General features: G+C 35.2%; 1 protein-coding gene across 1 annotated transcript in view; it reads right to left on the bottom strand.

Annotated features, from left to right (window-relative positions):
• The window catches only part of LOC145489363 (DNA topoisomerase 3-alpha-like), an 18,721-nt gene extending 3,122 nt beyond the window's left edge, over nucleotides 1-15,599 (bottom strand). Inside the window, exons 1-32 of the mRNA XM_081468328.1 lie at nucleotides 15,245-15,599; nucleotides 14,131-14,190; nucleotides 13,309-13,382; nucleotides 12,996-13,071; nucleotides 12,337-12,445; nucleotides 12,055-12,106; nucleotides 11,671-11,762; nucleotides 10,943-11,023; nucleotides 10,724-10,764; nucleotides 10,201-10,249; nucleotides 10,043-10,088; nucleotides 9,916-9,970; nucleotides 9,341-9,415; nucleotides 8,889-8,971; nucleotides 8,176-8,273; nucleotides 7,654-7,760; nucleotides 7,185-7,244; nucleotides 7,034-7,084; nucleotides 5,483-5,557; nucleotides 5,198-5,248; nucleotides 5,014-5,092; nucleotides 4,215-4,328; nucleotides 3,946-4,015; nucleotides 3,662-3,690; nucleotides 2,905-2,963; nucleotides 2,496-2,559; nucleotides 2,031-2,127; nucleotides 1,375-1,548; nucleotides 914-999; nucleotides 278-532; nucleotides 124-160; nucleotides 1-16 (exon numbers count right to left, since the gene is read on the bottom strand). The exon at nucleotides 1-16 is cut by the window's left edge and continues 67 nt beyond it. Of these exons, the coding sequence (XP_081324454.1) occupies nucleotides 1-16; nucleotides 124-160; nucleotides 278-532; nucleotides 914-999; nucleotides 1,375-1,548; nucleotides 2,031-2,127; nucleotides 2,496-2,559; nucleotides 2,905-2,963; nucleotides 3,662-3,690; nucleotides 3,946-4,015; nucleotides 4,215-4,328; nucleotides 5,014-5,092; nucleotides 5,198-5,248; nucleotides 5,483-5,557; nucleotides 7,034-7,084; nucleotides 7,185-7,244; nucleotides 7,654-7,760; nucleotides 8,176-8,273; nucleotides 8,889-8,971; nucleotides 9,341-9,415; nucleotides 9,916-9,970; nucleotides 10,043-10,088; nucleotides 10,201-10,249; nucleotides 10,724-10,764; nucleotides 10,943-11,023; nucleotides 11,671-11,762; nucleotides 12,055-12,106; nucleotides 12,337-12,445; nucleotides 12,996-13,071; nucleotides 13,309-13,382; nucleotides 14,131-14,190; nucleotides 15,245-15,445 (2,616 nt within the window). The 5' untranslated portion in view covers nucleotides 15,446-15,599. The remainder of the gene's footprint in view (nucleotides 17-123; nucleotides 161-277; nucleotides 533-913; nucleotides 1,000-1,374; nucleotides 1,549-2,030; nucleotides 2,128-2,495; nucleotides 2,560-2,904; nucleotides 2,964-3,661; nucleotides 3,691-3,945; nucleotides 4,016-4,214; nucleotides 4,329-5,013; nucleotides 5,093-5,197; nucleotides 5,249-5,482; nucleotides 5,558-7,033; nucleotides 7,085-7,184; nucleotides 7,245-7,653; nucleotides 7,761-8,175; nucleotides 8,274-8,888; nucleotides 8,972-9,340; nucleotides 9,416-9,915; nucleotides 9,971-10,042; nucleotides 10,089-10,200; nucleotides 10,250-10,723; nucleotides 10,765-10,942; nucleotides 11,024-11,670; nucleotides 11,763-12,054; nucleotides 12,107-12,336; nucleotides 12,446-12,995; nucleotides 13,072-13,308; nucleotides 13,383-14,130; nucleotides 14,191-15,244) is intronic.
• Nucleotides 15,600-15,639: the final 40 nt, after the last annotated feature.

Below are 15,639 nucleotides of genomic sequence, written 5' to 3' on the forward strand. Positions count from 1 at the left end.
GTTCTCATTGTCATCTCTGTCGTAAAAGTTAACAAAATAGGATGAAAAACTGACCTGAGTATAGTGGTAATGGTGCATTAAAGCAGAGGGCTGGCAGTAAATGCAGATTTCTGTAAAACTTACCCTCCAATGTGGCTACCTGAAGGAAACTGGTTAAAACCTGAAAAGAAAAACGGGAGCACACACATTTAGATGAAGATTTGACTTCTTCTCATGTTGCAACTGTAGATCGTTAATTTATAGTTTGGCGTTAATTGAAAATGAAATGAGGAAGTACCTCCCGAAAATGATGAGCTGAGTCCCCAACTCTGACCAGCTGGTGTATAACCACGCCCTGCATTCCTATTGGATTGATTGGAGGTAATACCTCCCCTTGGAACAGAAGGTCTTCTAACTTGAGATGTTGCAGCTGATCTAGAGCCGCTCCCTCTCGTCTTGCTAGGCATGCCTCGACCACGCCCTGAAGTATGTTTGTTTCCTCTGTTGCTGGGCTCAGAAGTTTGTCTCCCTCTTCCAGCTGAATTTGAACCACCTGGTCAGGTATCCAGGTATACGAATCAGTGGCGAATGCATGTTGAAGAATTCAAAAAAAGAACTACTGCCTTAAAACGGCTAACAGTATGACAGCAAGAAGAAGTGGCAAATACATGATCCTTCTATCACCAACAAATGACTTAAGCCATCATTTTACACCTTTAGTACAACAGATACAGAAGAAGCACCTTAAACTGATTAAGTTTCCGAAATTCTCCCTGCGTGTATGCTCAGAGCACTTGCTATCGAATTTCAGACATTCCCTATGTTTTGCTACAAACAGAAGAAAACACTACCCTTATTGAAGGATTTCCAACTGATCTGGTGAAACAATAGTTCTTTTAATGAAGAAGAACATTTCCTGGATAGAGCTTTTTACCTGACTCTGACGGCAGCCTTGTTAAGTCCTTCAGGTCCAATAACTCTCTTAGACTATCATCACATCCACCAACGCAGCCAGTATATCTATAAAGCAAGAATGATACAATCATCAGCGGCCAACAAAACAAGCTTCATGCACGAGGGGTCCCCTTCAACAAAGCCAATGGTTTCGCTGGAGTCTTAAGCACTTAACTGAATGTTTTAGCAATAAGAAAACATAGTGTCACGCTTTCAACATTAAAGGTTAACAATTATTTCATCGTAAGCATTTGGGAAAATTTTGGTGACACAGACCTAGCTTGCCTTGAGGAAATGCTGGATTTTGATGGTAAATTAGGAAAATGGGTCAAAGCCAACATGTTCTGCATGATGTTTCAAGCTACTCAGGCATGCACCAAACACAGGTGAATCACACAAATCCTCCACCCACCTTTAAATAATGCAAATTTTAAAACTTACTCTAAAGGCATCATGGGTGGAACAGAACCTCTCTTGAATTTGAAACTGATTTTATGTACATCTCCTGGTTGACACCGCTGACACACAGACTCATGAACTGCAGCCTCAACCACAAATTTAGGGAAGAAGGCACTGGCACGGCATCTTGGGTAGCCTTGACATCCTATCATGAAGCTGCAGAGTCAAAAGAAGAAAAACGTAACAAGGCTGTTGCATTTTAACAAGTCAGGAACTATAAATATTACAAACCTGGGTGGGAAGCTACAGGGGTTTCATTAATGTTTTCAGTAGGAAGGCAACTGGTTTTCACAGGTGGGCAAAACGTTTTGAACTGAACTCCTCTCCAAGAAAAACTTTTTTCCAGATGGCCTAACCCGGCGGACAAAACCATCTTCACAGCCACTCAATTTGCTTGGTGCCCAGCCCTTAATGAAACCCTGTGAGTAAGTTTGGAAGAAAGTAAAAGTGGACGAGGTGACTACTTTCAAAAAGAAGGTCAACTTGGCACCTAACAGCAGCAGCAGAGAAAAGTCATTGAAACACTCTAAACTGATGGTTTTAGGACAAAACTTGGAAAATCACTGTAAATATTTGCAGTCACTACATGTACATCAGCCATAAGTATTTCTATACTTATTTTAACAACATCAGCGTACCTGCCATCTTTAGTTTTCTTGAGCACCATTTGTTCAGTTTTGCATCTAGGACAAAGGCGAAGAGGTTCTGTTCCTCTCTCGTCCTCATTACCAAGAACTGTAATCATAAAAAAAAATCACTAAAGGTTTGGAAAGTTTGTAGATAGACCTTGGGAAAGCATGAGCAGAGTCCGGATTCCACCAAGAATTTGGTTATACAGTAAGAGCAAGATTTCTTACAATACTTGAAGCGTTACGAATGAAAGTAAATTAAAATATCAATTCTCAGTTTCTCACTGAGTAGATCTGCATTAGGATAAAAAGTTAGTAATCAGCATTAATTCAGTTTTGAGCATAATCCCTTGTTGACAAACTCTGTCATTCAGTTATCCTGTGCTTAATGTTCAGTGACATAAACAATGCATTCAATCAAACATTTTTCTCCTTCTATTTTCGCATACAACAGTATGCAACAGTAAGTTTTACCTTCATTGATAAATTCTTGAGGATCTCCAAAATAAGATGATAAGGCTTGATCCAGTTTGACTGCCTATACAGAGAAAGAAAACAAACCAATCATGAACCACCAAAATTGATGAATTCCAAGAAGTCTGTAATACTGATTTGAATGTTAACCTACTATAAACTGAGCAGCCAAAAACAATTAAATCCAAATTAGTACCATTGAAGCAAGTTTCACCATTTTTTGACAAAACACTTCAGCCACTAAAAGATAATCTTTATATCAAAAAAATAAATAAGAGTTTGTGCAGACTGAATATATTGGTATGAACTCTTTAGATCATGAAATATTGTACAGAAAATGTAAAAAAAAGGTAATATATTCTGTAAATAAATTTGAATACATGTAAATGAAGAATACATATAAGCCCACCTCTTGTACAGCTTGAACAAACTGTTCTTTATATTTGGCTATCTGTTCAACAAGTACATCTAAACAACAGGAATGATAATTATCAGATATTTCATGGCAAAAGCAAGTCTACTACATCTTGTTTTCTTTGTCATGCACATGTCTCAAGTACTGTCCACCACGCTATTGCTACTTGACAATGTTCTTTTTACTAATTTTTGACAACTTTGGGTTAGGGTTTCATGTCTCTGAGAACTCTCTGGTGACTTCTGTCTTATTTTGAATGAATGCATTAATGAAGTCTTCACTGAAAAAGTCAGACTCCGCAGATATACCAGTAAGTTTACAATCGAAATCATGAATAAAAGTAAGATAAAAACAATTTAAAATCTGCACTAGTTTAGAAAGACATCTGTTTATAAATGAGTTTTTGTATCTCCATTCTTATCTGGGGAGTTGCAATTATTCCCCCCTTTTACTTAGTATTCTTGGTTGTTTTGGCAGCAACAAATCTTGAAGGGGGTGATTTTTCATGGTGGCCATCTTGTTAAATAAATGTTGAGCAGCCAATGAAAATGCAACAAGTGAGGGAGGCAGTTGACAACAGACTGAGTGAGAATGAGAGACTTGACAACTGCACCTATCACATATGTTACACTTTCACTGGAAGATATCAAATAGTTGTTTAAAAAGATTCCAGTTTGCTAGTAGTAAAAATTGATCAAAAACTTGATCAGGTGACAGTGATAAGGTGCACAGTACTGTAAATTGTCCTTACCATCTTTGTTTCTTGTTCCTTCACAAATTCTGCAAAGTTAGATCATAAAGTAGGCATTATATTTAATAAAATAATACAGTAATAAAAGAAAATTCACCATTGAGAATAGTCTAATGTTGACAATCATATGGGTGAACATGGAGTAAACAAGTGTGCAGAATTGCTCTGTTATTATCAGCCAACAGAATTACCAACATGTGATTACATTCGAGAACAGCTGGGAATAAATTTTTGACAATCAGCTTTTACTCAAAATGCTGCTGTAACCAGTATATCTCACTCACCTTTTTAAATCAGCTTCAAGTTCTGACCTCAGCCTTGGTTTGGAAAGCTCAAATCCCATCAAGTCATAACCTTTTCAAATACAAGAGAAATGCAAGGAACTATGATCAGATTCTGGGTCAAAATAGCAGAGTTAAGAGTACTGGTAGCAACATTGTAACAGAGGACTGTTGTATGAAAATAATGCACAGTTTCTGAGATAATTGTTCCATATTGAGGATTAATCAGTCTTCATAAATTACAATTCAATAGGTCGTTGTGAAGCTATTACCTTCAACAAGTCCCATTCCAAGCTGGCCTGGTAGAAAGGTCCCATCTTGCTGCACTCCCACATAGCACCTGTTTTTTATGGTCTCTATATGTTCTGCGTGAGTTGCATCTGTGCCTGTATGTAAAAGGTGAACAACAAGAATATTTTCACTTGTCTGTTATTGTGCATCATCACTAAAATTCTCTTCTCCTTTAGTTAAATATTTAGACAGAAAATACAATCATTAATTACACTAAACAGAGACACAGTTTAACCCTGATAAAACAGTCATCAGTGGGCCACAAAAATCTGGTCATATTAACCGGGTGGCTGTATTAAAAGGAGTTTTTTAAACACAAAAATGACTGACTGAGCTTTTGTTTGGGCCAGAATAAAGTAGCATAAATAACAGGGTGGCCGTAAGGCAGGGTTCCATTCCATTGGAGTGTGAATTATAAATAATATTAAGTGAATTGACTTGAAAAGTTACTAGGTAGGAGTTAACTTGTATTAATTTGAATTTTCATGGTTATAAGTGTATATTTGGAAAAACATATTAATTACATTAAATAAGAGAAATCTTTGAATAAAATTCAATCAATGTTTTGCATAATCACATAATTTCACTAGATTTCAATAGAAAGTAAAATAAGGAAAAATAAGACTGTTCCTTGCAATATTGAAAAATTGTCTTCACTCATGACTCCAAACTAATCCTCTCAAGGATCCAAGGAGAATATTATTATGGAAAATGTATGGTAAAAATAAATGTTGACATTGAATCTTGAACAAGTTTGCAAATTGAGCTTTTCCAATTTACCTATACCATGTTTCTCCATTAGACTGATCAGATCAGCTTCAGTTAACAAAGGAGGAGGTTTGGTTTCACCATCAACCATCTGCAAACAGTTTGAAATAATTAGAACACAAGTACTCATGTTATGTTAACTATTGACCAACAACAGCTCATTAATCAACAGAAGTCAAGCTCAGTAATTACAAACCTCAACTGAACTTGGTTGAAATTCTTCACCTTGGTTGTACACTGGGATTGTCTAACATGACGAAAGCAGATTTGAGCATGCTAAGATAATCATAAAAGGTTTACAGGTTAAACTTTGTAATACATGTATGTAAGTTCAAGAAATCACAATCATGAAACCAATCTAAACAGTTCTCAATACACAAATTTACATTGCACACTCCTGATTACAAAAGCTGCTTGATGTCTGCAGACATAATTATCTGAATTCAGAAAACAGAACACGATTGAAATAAAATTAACCTACCTTTGCATTCCACTTGTCATATGGATAAACATCAAGATAGTTTCTTGCAATTATCATGAGTCCTGTAGCTGTGAACTAAAAGCATGGAGTACAGAGATCCATAAATAATCAGTTTATTCCCAACTTGAAGTAACAATGAGATTTAATTTAGTACATTTTGAATATAGTACATCTCTATATTTACTGTAAGAATTGAGAAGCATTTTATGTGTAAAACAAGAAGATCTGTTAGATCTTATAACCGCGCTTTTAAAACTTAACTGTTTTCTTAGCACTACAGTCGCAACGCAGTGTACATTCCAAAAGCAATCCTTGATGATTCATTGATTACTGTAGACACCACATTACTTGATCAACACAAACTGTATTATTGCACCATCAGTCATAACCGGTGTGAAATCTCCGATGACGTAATAGTCTTAATCTGGAACTTTCTTCGGGATACGTATGGGCATGAAGATACGAACACTATTAACAACAGCTTTCTTTCTTAAAAATCACGATTAAATTAAATTGTTTTTTCCCTTGAGTAAAGGGCTAGCAAAGAAGTCACACAAGTCACATGATTCAAGAATTGTGTTATCCACGGCTATCTTTAGTACGGTGGTTATTTCCCTACCAATGACGTAATCCTTGCACGTTCTGACAAGTTCGTTGTTTGGCTTGCAAATATTTAATTTTCCTTCCGATCTACGAACTGGCTGCGATGAAACAGTCAAAGGATTTACTTCATTTGCGTAAAACCACAAGAAATACTCACAAAATTACAAATAAATTAATGACCGTCGCTTCTGCCGAAATAAACTTGCAAAGTAAACACGATCGTATTGGTCACGTAGCGAAAGTGAAAGCTGCAACGTCAGCGCATTCCATGGCTGACGTAATACCTTTTTTTAGCATATTTATTATTCCCTTTAAATCCAACGCTTTGATAAAACGAAAAGAAAATATATTTTACCCACAAAAAAGAAAACAATATCCGTAAAATTGTCCGTGTATTTATGTTTTAACAGCTTCTGACGGAAAAACATCACACGTTGCGTGACTCAAAGTTTGGCCGAGCGGAGGTCTGCGTCTGGTCACCGACAAAAAAAAAAAATAATAAACCACGGGTAAACCTAGAACTGCGCTCGGCCCATGGCCGCGCGGTTAAAAAGACTACTGCATATCTGGGCACTAGGGCACTATTCTACAGTGCTATTCACCTTACTATGCCACCTAGTAAAGTTTTTGATTAGATTTTGACAACTTTTTGCCATCTTTTTGAACACTTCTGATGGCTTTCGTTTGAAACTGCATATCGAACTCTTACAGCTTCCTGCTGGTTTCAAATGTTCACAGATTGAGACTTTTGAAATGTTGAATTTCACAATTTAACATCTTTGCCCTCAACAGTCCCATGTTTTGATTGGCTGGTTCAAATAGAAGCCAGCAAAAAGTTGTCAAAAAAATTCAAACTTTAAGAAAAAACTTTCTCAAGTGGTAATGGTAGGATGCATGGCACAGTAAACCCAAAACGATTTGTTTTCACAAGTTAGGATGTCAACTAACCTTTTCTCCAGCAATCTCTATTTCCACGTTTGTCTCTTGACCTTTGGCATCCTGACAAAAAGAGTCAGTTCAGTTTATGACATGGCTCGCCATTCACAACTTCAGGCAATGTTAATGTATCTTTAGCAAAGCATAATGTGAAATTTCTTACCTCAGAACAGCAGGCTAAAAAATGCCTCACTATAAACTCATACACTCTTTTCTCATTACCCTGCCAATAAAATGGAGTGTACTGTACCTTTGAGTTACAGAATATATATTGTAGACAAGAGAAATAACATATCATAATATTATAATCTACACGCAGTTAACAAAAGATATCATGAATAATTTTACATCCATGACAAATACAGGCGTAAATACAATGCACAAAAAACTGCAGTGAAGAAGGTCACATTGTATGTGGATGATCAAAGTAAATGGCCATTTACATATTTATGCATGCATGCTTATATAACTATCTGGATATCAAGGCAAAGAATAAATCAGGTTGTGTTCAAAGAGGTGCTAATATTATAAAGTATTACCACACATTCTAGCTTAAAGAAGAACTGAGCAGCTAGAGAAAGAACAGAAATTCTTGACACTGCAATATTTAGTCTTTAAAGTTAAGAGTATACCTGTAAACCACTTGTGTGCTTCGTGGGGTGGATAGGAGGATGGGCATTGTCTGTCTTGTTGCCATGACGAGGGTTAGGACCTCGTTCTAGTACTTGGGCAGCAAATTCTGCAACACAAAATATGGCTCAGGGGTAACAGTAAGGAATAAAAGTGAATATAACAATTGAATAACAAGGGACTTTATCTGTCTTGCACAATCTTGAAAACTATTCTCTGGCATTCGTTTCATTTGTTTCATTGCTTTTTCCACAACAATTGTATACACATGTAGTCAAATTAATTTCATTGGTGCTTTTCATGGATCATACTTTTATTTTTTGAATTTACTGCCTGTCTGGAGTGTAAAGTTTTATCTAATTCAGCTCTAGAGCTGTAATTTTAAAGCTTTATTATATTATCTGTCTGTAATTTCTCCACCCCTCGACCGCCGTCTGAATTTCAGACAAATCAATTGACCATTATTTATGATCAGCCTACACGTAAAAAAAAAAAAAACAATTATATATTATTTTCAATCATACCTCCCCAGTTTTCATCAACAGTTTGATTTTGAACGAGAGGTCGCAAGTCCAAAGACTTGGGAAACATGTTGGTTTCTGTGCGAGGATAACTGATGAACCTGACACAAAAGTACAAAGTAATATCCACATCTATTTCAGTTATCAGGACTCTCAAAACAATTCAATCTGCATTTTATATATTATTTAACTGCAAACTTTGTGCTGCTTTGCAGTATTAGAATCATAACTGCTTTATATCCTCACAAGGAAACCTGAGAGTTGCATGACCACCAATACCACTTTGGGAAAATAATTTAGAATCAGTAATAAAAGACAAGTGTCAAGCACTTTCAAGCACAAAAGGCTGTTTTAAAGTACTCCTTAGGCCTTGAATTTTAGTTTTCAAATAGGCCACTTCCAAGATACCTTGTGCCTCTACTTCAAATTGAGTCCTCATGCAAACCCTTTCAAATGAAGATGAGTTTAATTTGCATGAAAATGAAACTCTAGGGGAAACACAGTTTTATATGAATGGTTTCGCAGGAAGACTTGTTTTGACAGAAAGGCAAAAGGCAAAAGGCAACTAGGAAATGGACAATTCATGGGCTTTCATTGAAGGTGAATATGAATCCTGACAATAAGGACTGATTGTGACTTTGATCATCACAAAGTTTCTGTTGAAAAAGAGCTCCGAAGAAAGAGGTAAAATAGCCATTGATATCATCACTACCTACCCTTGATTGTAGAGTTTTTCAGCTATCTTCATTGTCTCCTTGGCATTTATTTTTAATTTCTTAGATGCCAGTTTTTCAAGTTCCTACAAATGCAAAAGTAATTTCACAAGTCAACTTATTTACATTGTTCCTGTCATTGCTACTGGATTTGTTTCAATTGGTTAATCCATTTCATAGTAATGCATTTTTTGAACAACAACATGTGAAAAGTTCTCAAAATTGAGCTGGTTTGCTCGCCATGAAATTTTACCTTTCGAAAAACTACTTACTGTTAGCAGGCCTGAAATACACAGATTAAAACAATTCAAGGCTGAAATACTTTAATTCACTTTAACAATAATACTACAACACTGACTGTCCAATATTCAAGAATCCCTCTCTACCGTAATTCGTGGTGCTAAATTATTCCAGAATGATCAACATGGATATCACTATAATAACAATCCCCTTACCACTGTGTCTAAAGGAAGTGGTCTCCACTTGCTTTTGGGACGAGATGAAGTGCTTAGAACCTTAGCTGTGGGATTCTTACAAGGAAAAAAAACAGTATTGATCAACAGATTTGTAGTGAGCACTAATAAACATTCCTTTTTGTAACGATGTACATGTAGTGTTACATGTATTTAGTTATTTTCCAAGATTACATGAATATGACGATTTTAAAGTAGCCACAAAGCAATAAGCCTCACCAAACATGACTGTACATTGACTATCTATGAGACAAAAACAATTCTATAATGAGAACGCCAAAATGGTATCGATACTGCATGACTGTAGAAAAATCTTCCAGACAGAACCAAATTGCTTGCGCCAGTTGTTCATTCAAGCAATAACGACCAACTTTCTCTTTCAAAGTGACTAATCACATTCGTATTACAAACACATTATAGATGACTTATAAAACTAGAGGGGTAGATTACTTTGGACTTCTCATCCCCTCAACCAGTCTCGCAAGCTCTGCAAAGTCATGGAATCATGTAAATAAATAAGGTTAATATGTGAGGTTATTTAATTTCTTCTGTCATACCTCCAAAGATATCTGATAAAGGACAAGGCAAGGCAAGCGGTGAAAAAGTCTGCCTCTAAAAAGGACAAGATGAAAAAGAATTAAAAACAGTCAAAGAGACAGTACTAAAAAAGGAACTAAATCATACCTTTTCCAGTTAAAATCCACTTTCATATCTTCCACTTGATGAGAAACTTAAAGAAAACAAAGGTTCTTTATTTCATTAGCAGTTTAATTTAGCATCATTGAAAAACATTAAAATCTCCACAACACTTAATAAACAAATATCCAAAAACAATTTCCCACCTTTGATCTTGTAGAATATTTCAGGTACAAACTGCTGCACTTGTTTATACTAGTGAGAAGAAGATCAACTTCCATGAGAATGTTCTACATCAAAACTGCTACTCAGTGATATTAAAATATGATCAAGGATCTGTTACCAGGATTGATCATGATAAAATTGAGTGTTCTCTGGTAAAAATTAATTAATTATTAAAAAACATAAGTTTTTGACAGCTGGTCGTCTGTCTTCGATGGATAAAATTTGTGAAGACAGTAGACTGGCCGTTGAAGGCTTATGTTTTTTAATAATGTTTATCAATGAATGAATAATATTATTCAATTTTATCATACACTGTATAACAGATTTAATTCGCATAAAGAGGAGCAATATGTAACAATGACATAAATTTTCAGTCCAAGGCACATAATGGGTATTTGATATGCACTAGGAAGGGGTCTAACCACTTTAATTTGATTAAAATCTAATGTTTACTTTTACTACAACAGAATCATCATCTAGCATACATAAATATCAAATACATACCCTTTCAACTACAAACCCTAATGTTGGAAACTGACAGCTTCCTAAAGGAAATGAAGGAAATATAAATAATGGTATAGGTTAAAATTAAATGTACTCATTTCTTATGGAAAGATGAAAACATGTACTGTTCACATGTGTTGTGGTATACCCTGACAAAAATTGTAATAAAATATATTTCATACACGTACATGTATATGCATAATAATTATTAGGACTTACCATAACTAATAAGATTATCACTCAGAACATTTGGAAAAACTTTCTGCAGTCTTAAAGTCTGGAATCTGGTAAATGCTGCACCTAAATAGAGGTTGAAAAATTAACATCAAAGTCAGAAGGAAAATATGAAGGTTTGTAATCCAGTTGCCTTTGGGACTACTTGCTTAAAATATACTATTACATGGTCTTGTCAAGTGTCCCATCCAAATTAAAAGTAAAATTCTTTATAAACAATAAATAGAAATAATTTTAAAAAAACGTTTATGTTGCATAACCAAATTGCCTGTAATTTCATTAAAAGAAAGAATCGTGGGTTTGTTTTATTACATCTATTCGAATAAATTGTGTCTTTCATCCTCAAGTAATGTTCTTTTTTGCTTTGAGATTACTGCTAGACCTTTTAATTTGTGTCAGTCAAGGCAAAACCTAGTCGCAAATTTGCGACTACTCTTGTTTTTCTAGCCGCGAATAAGTAAAGTTAAGTCGCAAATGCGACTGTATTGGTCGCAATTTCGAGCCCTGACACATTACATTCCTGACATTTACTAGGCCCTTGGCAATCCCAAGTGACCTTTCCACAGCTCTTTTAAAGCACTCATTTGCATTCGTAGCCATTTATGCTGAAGAAGGTTATAGCATTTTAACCGAAACGTCCACACAAAAAGTTTTTTAGTCAGTGACCACAAATTTAAATTCTTATTTTTAAACCCCACTATTTTGAAATTTACCTATTCGAAGGTCAAGCTCCATTCTAACATCTACTGCTTGTGACTGTAGTACATCAGGTTGAACTAAATTGTGGACAGCTCTTGACACAGATCTGAAATAACAAAAAATCATAGGTAGAGCAAACAAAAAAGTCAACTTTCAAACTGATTAGCAATCGAGACAAGAAGTACTGTACAGAGCTGTATACACAATGTTCAAAAAAATAATGCAGGCAAAACTGTTTCATCCTTCTCTGTATAGTGATGTCTTGTATGTGCATCAGAGATGACAAGGCCTTAGGTTAATGGCAAAAAGATTAAGAAACTAAAGAAATAAATTTCTCACAACCCTGTCACACCCTTTTTTTTCTTTAAACTAAATTAATTGAAGATTGTTTCACTTACTGAGGAGTGATTTCAGAAAACTTTGCACGGTAAAGCCGGATATTAGGACAAACTGAAGGACAGGAATAGAAAGGAAAATTAGGACCTATATATCACAAGGAAATGAAGGCATTCACTGTTGTTAAGTTAATAATAAACATTTAAATGTAATTACTTGGTGAAATTAATGTTAAGAATTCATCTGGAGAATCACAGCTTGCGATTGGATGTTTTAAACCAGAACAGTTAGTTTCACTTAACATTTAAGTAATAAACTAAAGAAAAATAGCTAAGATTACATACTACTTTGACAAACTTCGATGACTTCAAATCCAATGTTTTCTCCTTCTCTGTCACAATCAGTCCAGATTATCAGCACTTGACAACCACGCACCTCTCGCTCTAAAGTCCTCTGAAAAAATGATGTAAATGTAACTCCACCTTTTACGGTACTGCTCAAAAGTAATTTACCACTCTCTCATAAGACAAGATTGAGATGACACTCTCACCTAGATAGAACAGACTCTCATAGTGAGAGACCAGACTCTCATGTCACAAGACAAGACACTTGTCTCACAAGAGCTAAATAATAAACTGCAAGTATGAATGCTTGAAGTTCTAATGAGGTTTTAACAGCCTGTTATAAAGCAATCATGCAGCAACAATGTAGCAAACCTTTGTGCACTGATGAAGCTTCATTTGAGAGCACCTGCCATATTCTGTTTTTTACCAAGTTAATGCAAGAAATTTTCAAATGTATAAAGCTTGAAAATGGTATCCAAGAATATGCTGCAAAATTGCCATACTTTATTGCTACACTGAATCTCTACTTAATCTTGAGACTAAATTACATCAAAGGGAAATGTGGCAGGAGTAAAGGAAGGTTACAGCTTTATTTAATCCTTTGTGTTCATTGTGTACATTGTATAATAAATTAGTTACTAGAATGCCTTATTTCATACTTTAATTGGAAGATAGTTTTCTCCAACATATTTTGTAACAGGAGCACTGAACAGGGCAACAGGAGCACAGCTGTACCTGGAAAAAAATTAAAGATGAGTTTGAGAATGTCAGTTACATATGAGAAAATGTCATCTTCAGTCAGCAAATATTGAAATAAAATTCCCTTGCTAAAAATATCTGTACAACCATGTACACCATCACACCTTGAACTAATATTTACTACTCAATGACTATCCAAAAAAAAGGTAACTATAATGACTTTATCACCTGTAAAGACTAAATTGCTGGTTTTTGTCTCTGTTAAGATCTTACCATTTTTGGTGACTGGCTGTGAAATCTAAAGTCATCATATGTCCAGACAAAGATGTCATCACCATTTTGGCATTCTGTCATTAATTTAGTAAATGAAAGAATAACAATTAGCAACAGCAACATGAACTTACCATGCGCAATTCAAGATTTTCTCCTTTCTACATGTAGGCAGTATTGAAAACATGGTGGACAGGAAAAAGTCTTTGAAGACTGCTGCATTAGTCTCAGCAAAATCCATTTAAGTTTGAACCCGACATGATGCCAGTTAAATAAGTGTTCAGATCTAACACACTGTTTAAAACTATTGAACCTTCAAGCTGTCATTAAGGGACATAACCCTTTACAGCTGTTATGAATGAGTATCCTCGAAGGGCCCTTAATGTTAGAGATGAACTTGATTGTTGTTGATACAATTTACCCACAAAGTACTAAGTTTGTTAGCAAAGTGAAGTTCAAGGCAACAGGTAAAATAAATAAAAATAAGTAACCTTTATTTAACCTTGGCAGTGTTTATAGCATAAAGACTGGTGGGGTCAAGCAAACAACTAAAACAAATAATCCAAATTGAACATAACATTGTTAAGAATCCCAACTGGCCAGAGGCAAACTAGTTGGTTATTTCAAGCGTGGCCAAGGATTTGAACTCGGGGCTACCATGAAACAAATACAGGTAGTGGTCAGAGCAGGACTCACACCCAGGACCACTGGTTTGCGAGTCCAACATGCTGACCATTCACCACTCTGAAAAACTTAACAACACACTGTGCATGTACCGTGAATCCAGTCAAGACAAAAGCAACACACTTAAATGTATATACTCACACTTCCCAAAACGTTGTAATCAAATTCATAAATCTTGTTGAACTTTGAGAATCCTTCCCTCTGTCAACAGGAAGTATAGAAAGTACATGTAAACTAGTGAACTCACAAATTCTCAGAATTTAATTATCATTATATCAAAGAAAGTATTACTGTTTGCACACCATTTAATGGGTGTGCAATTAGTAATAGCAATCAATGTTGAATGTTTGGGAATGAAGGGGTTGATCCATGCAGGTGCAGCACCACAAATCTTAAAATATTATGTGCATGTAGCAGCTAGCTAGCTAGCTAGCTAGCTGGCTAGATAGATAGATAGATAGATAGATAGATAGATAGATAGATAGATAGATAGATAGATAGATAGATAGATAGATAGATAGATAGATAGATAGATAGATAGATAGATAGATAGATAGATAGATAGATAGATAGATAGATAGATAGATAGATAGATAGATAGATAGATAGATAGATAGATAGATAGATAGATAGATAGATAGATAGATAGATAGATAGATAGATAGATAGATAGATAGATAGATAGATAGATAGATAGATAGATAGATAGATAGATAGATAGATAGATAGATAGATAGATAGATAGATAGATAGATAGATAGATAGATAGATAGATAGATAGATAGATAGATAGATAGATAGATAGATAGATAGATAGATAGATAGATAGATAGATAGATAGATAGATAGATAGATAGATAGATAGATAGATAGATAGATAGATAGATAGATAGATAGATAGATAGATAGATAGATAGATAGATAGATAGATAGATAGATAGATAGATAGATAGATAGATAGATAGATAGATAGATAGATAGATAGATAGATAGATAGATAGATAGATAGATAGATAGATAGATAGATAGATAGATAGATAGATAGATAGATAGATAGATAGATAGATAGATATCCTCATAGCTTTGCACTTAGGCCCCATTTATATGGTGTCGGTTAACCGAGACAACCCTCCCAGGCAATGTTTTCACATATAAACGCTCGATAAAGTTGCCTCAGGGGGAAGGTTGTCTCCGGTACCCGAGACCATATAACTGGGGCCTTATTAGAGCGTAACTATATTTTTCCAGGCCTTACCCGCAAACATTGTCCTCGAGACATTATTCTAGACAGTTCCTTTGCGGCATCATTTTTCTCAGCAACATTCAAGATACGTAATGGTCGCATGGCTATTACACTCTTCGAAAGCTTTCTCGAGCTCCCGAATAAAGAGAGAAGTTTAGCATTTGCAGATGCAGAGAAGCGGTGCCATAGATTCAAATGGACTGGGAATGTCATTTGAGCTTAGTAGAAACCGAAGAGCCATAGCTTGAACGTTTGCAGGCTTTTCAGCAATGTGTTTTAAGTTACAACGAACTTGGAAAATCCTCTCGAGAAGATCTCTTTCAACTAAAATTGTATTGATATTTTCCTTCCAGATCGCGCGCCATCTTTCAAACTAACACCTTTTGCAATGTACCATGGGAATATTC

This window comes from Orbicella franksi, chromosome 6, assembly GCF_964199315.1.
Source record: "Orbicella franksi chromosome 6, jaOrbFran1.1, whole genome shotgun sequence".
In the NCBI taxonomy this organism is placed as follows: domain Eukaryota; kingdom Metazoa; phylum Cnidaria; class Anthozoa; order Scleractinia; family Merulinidae; genus Orbicella; species Orbicella franksi.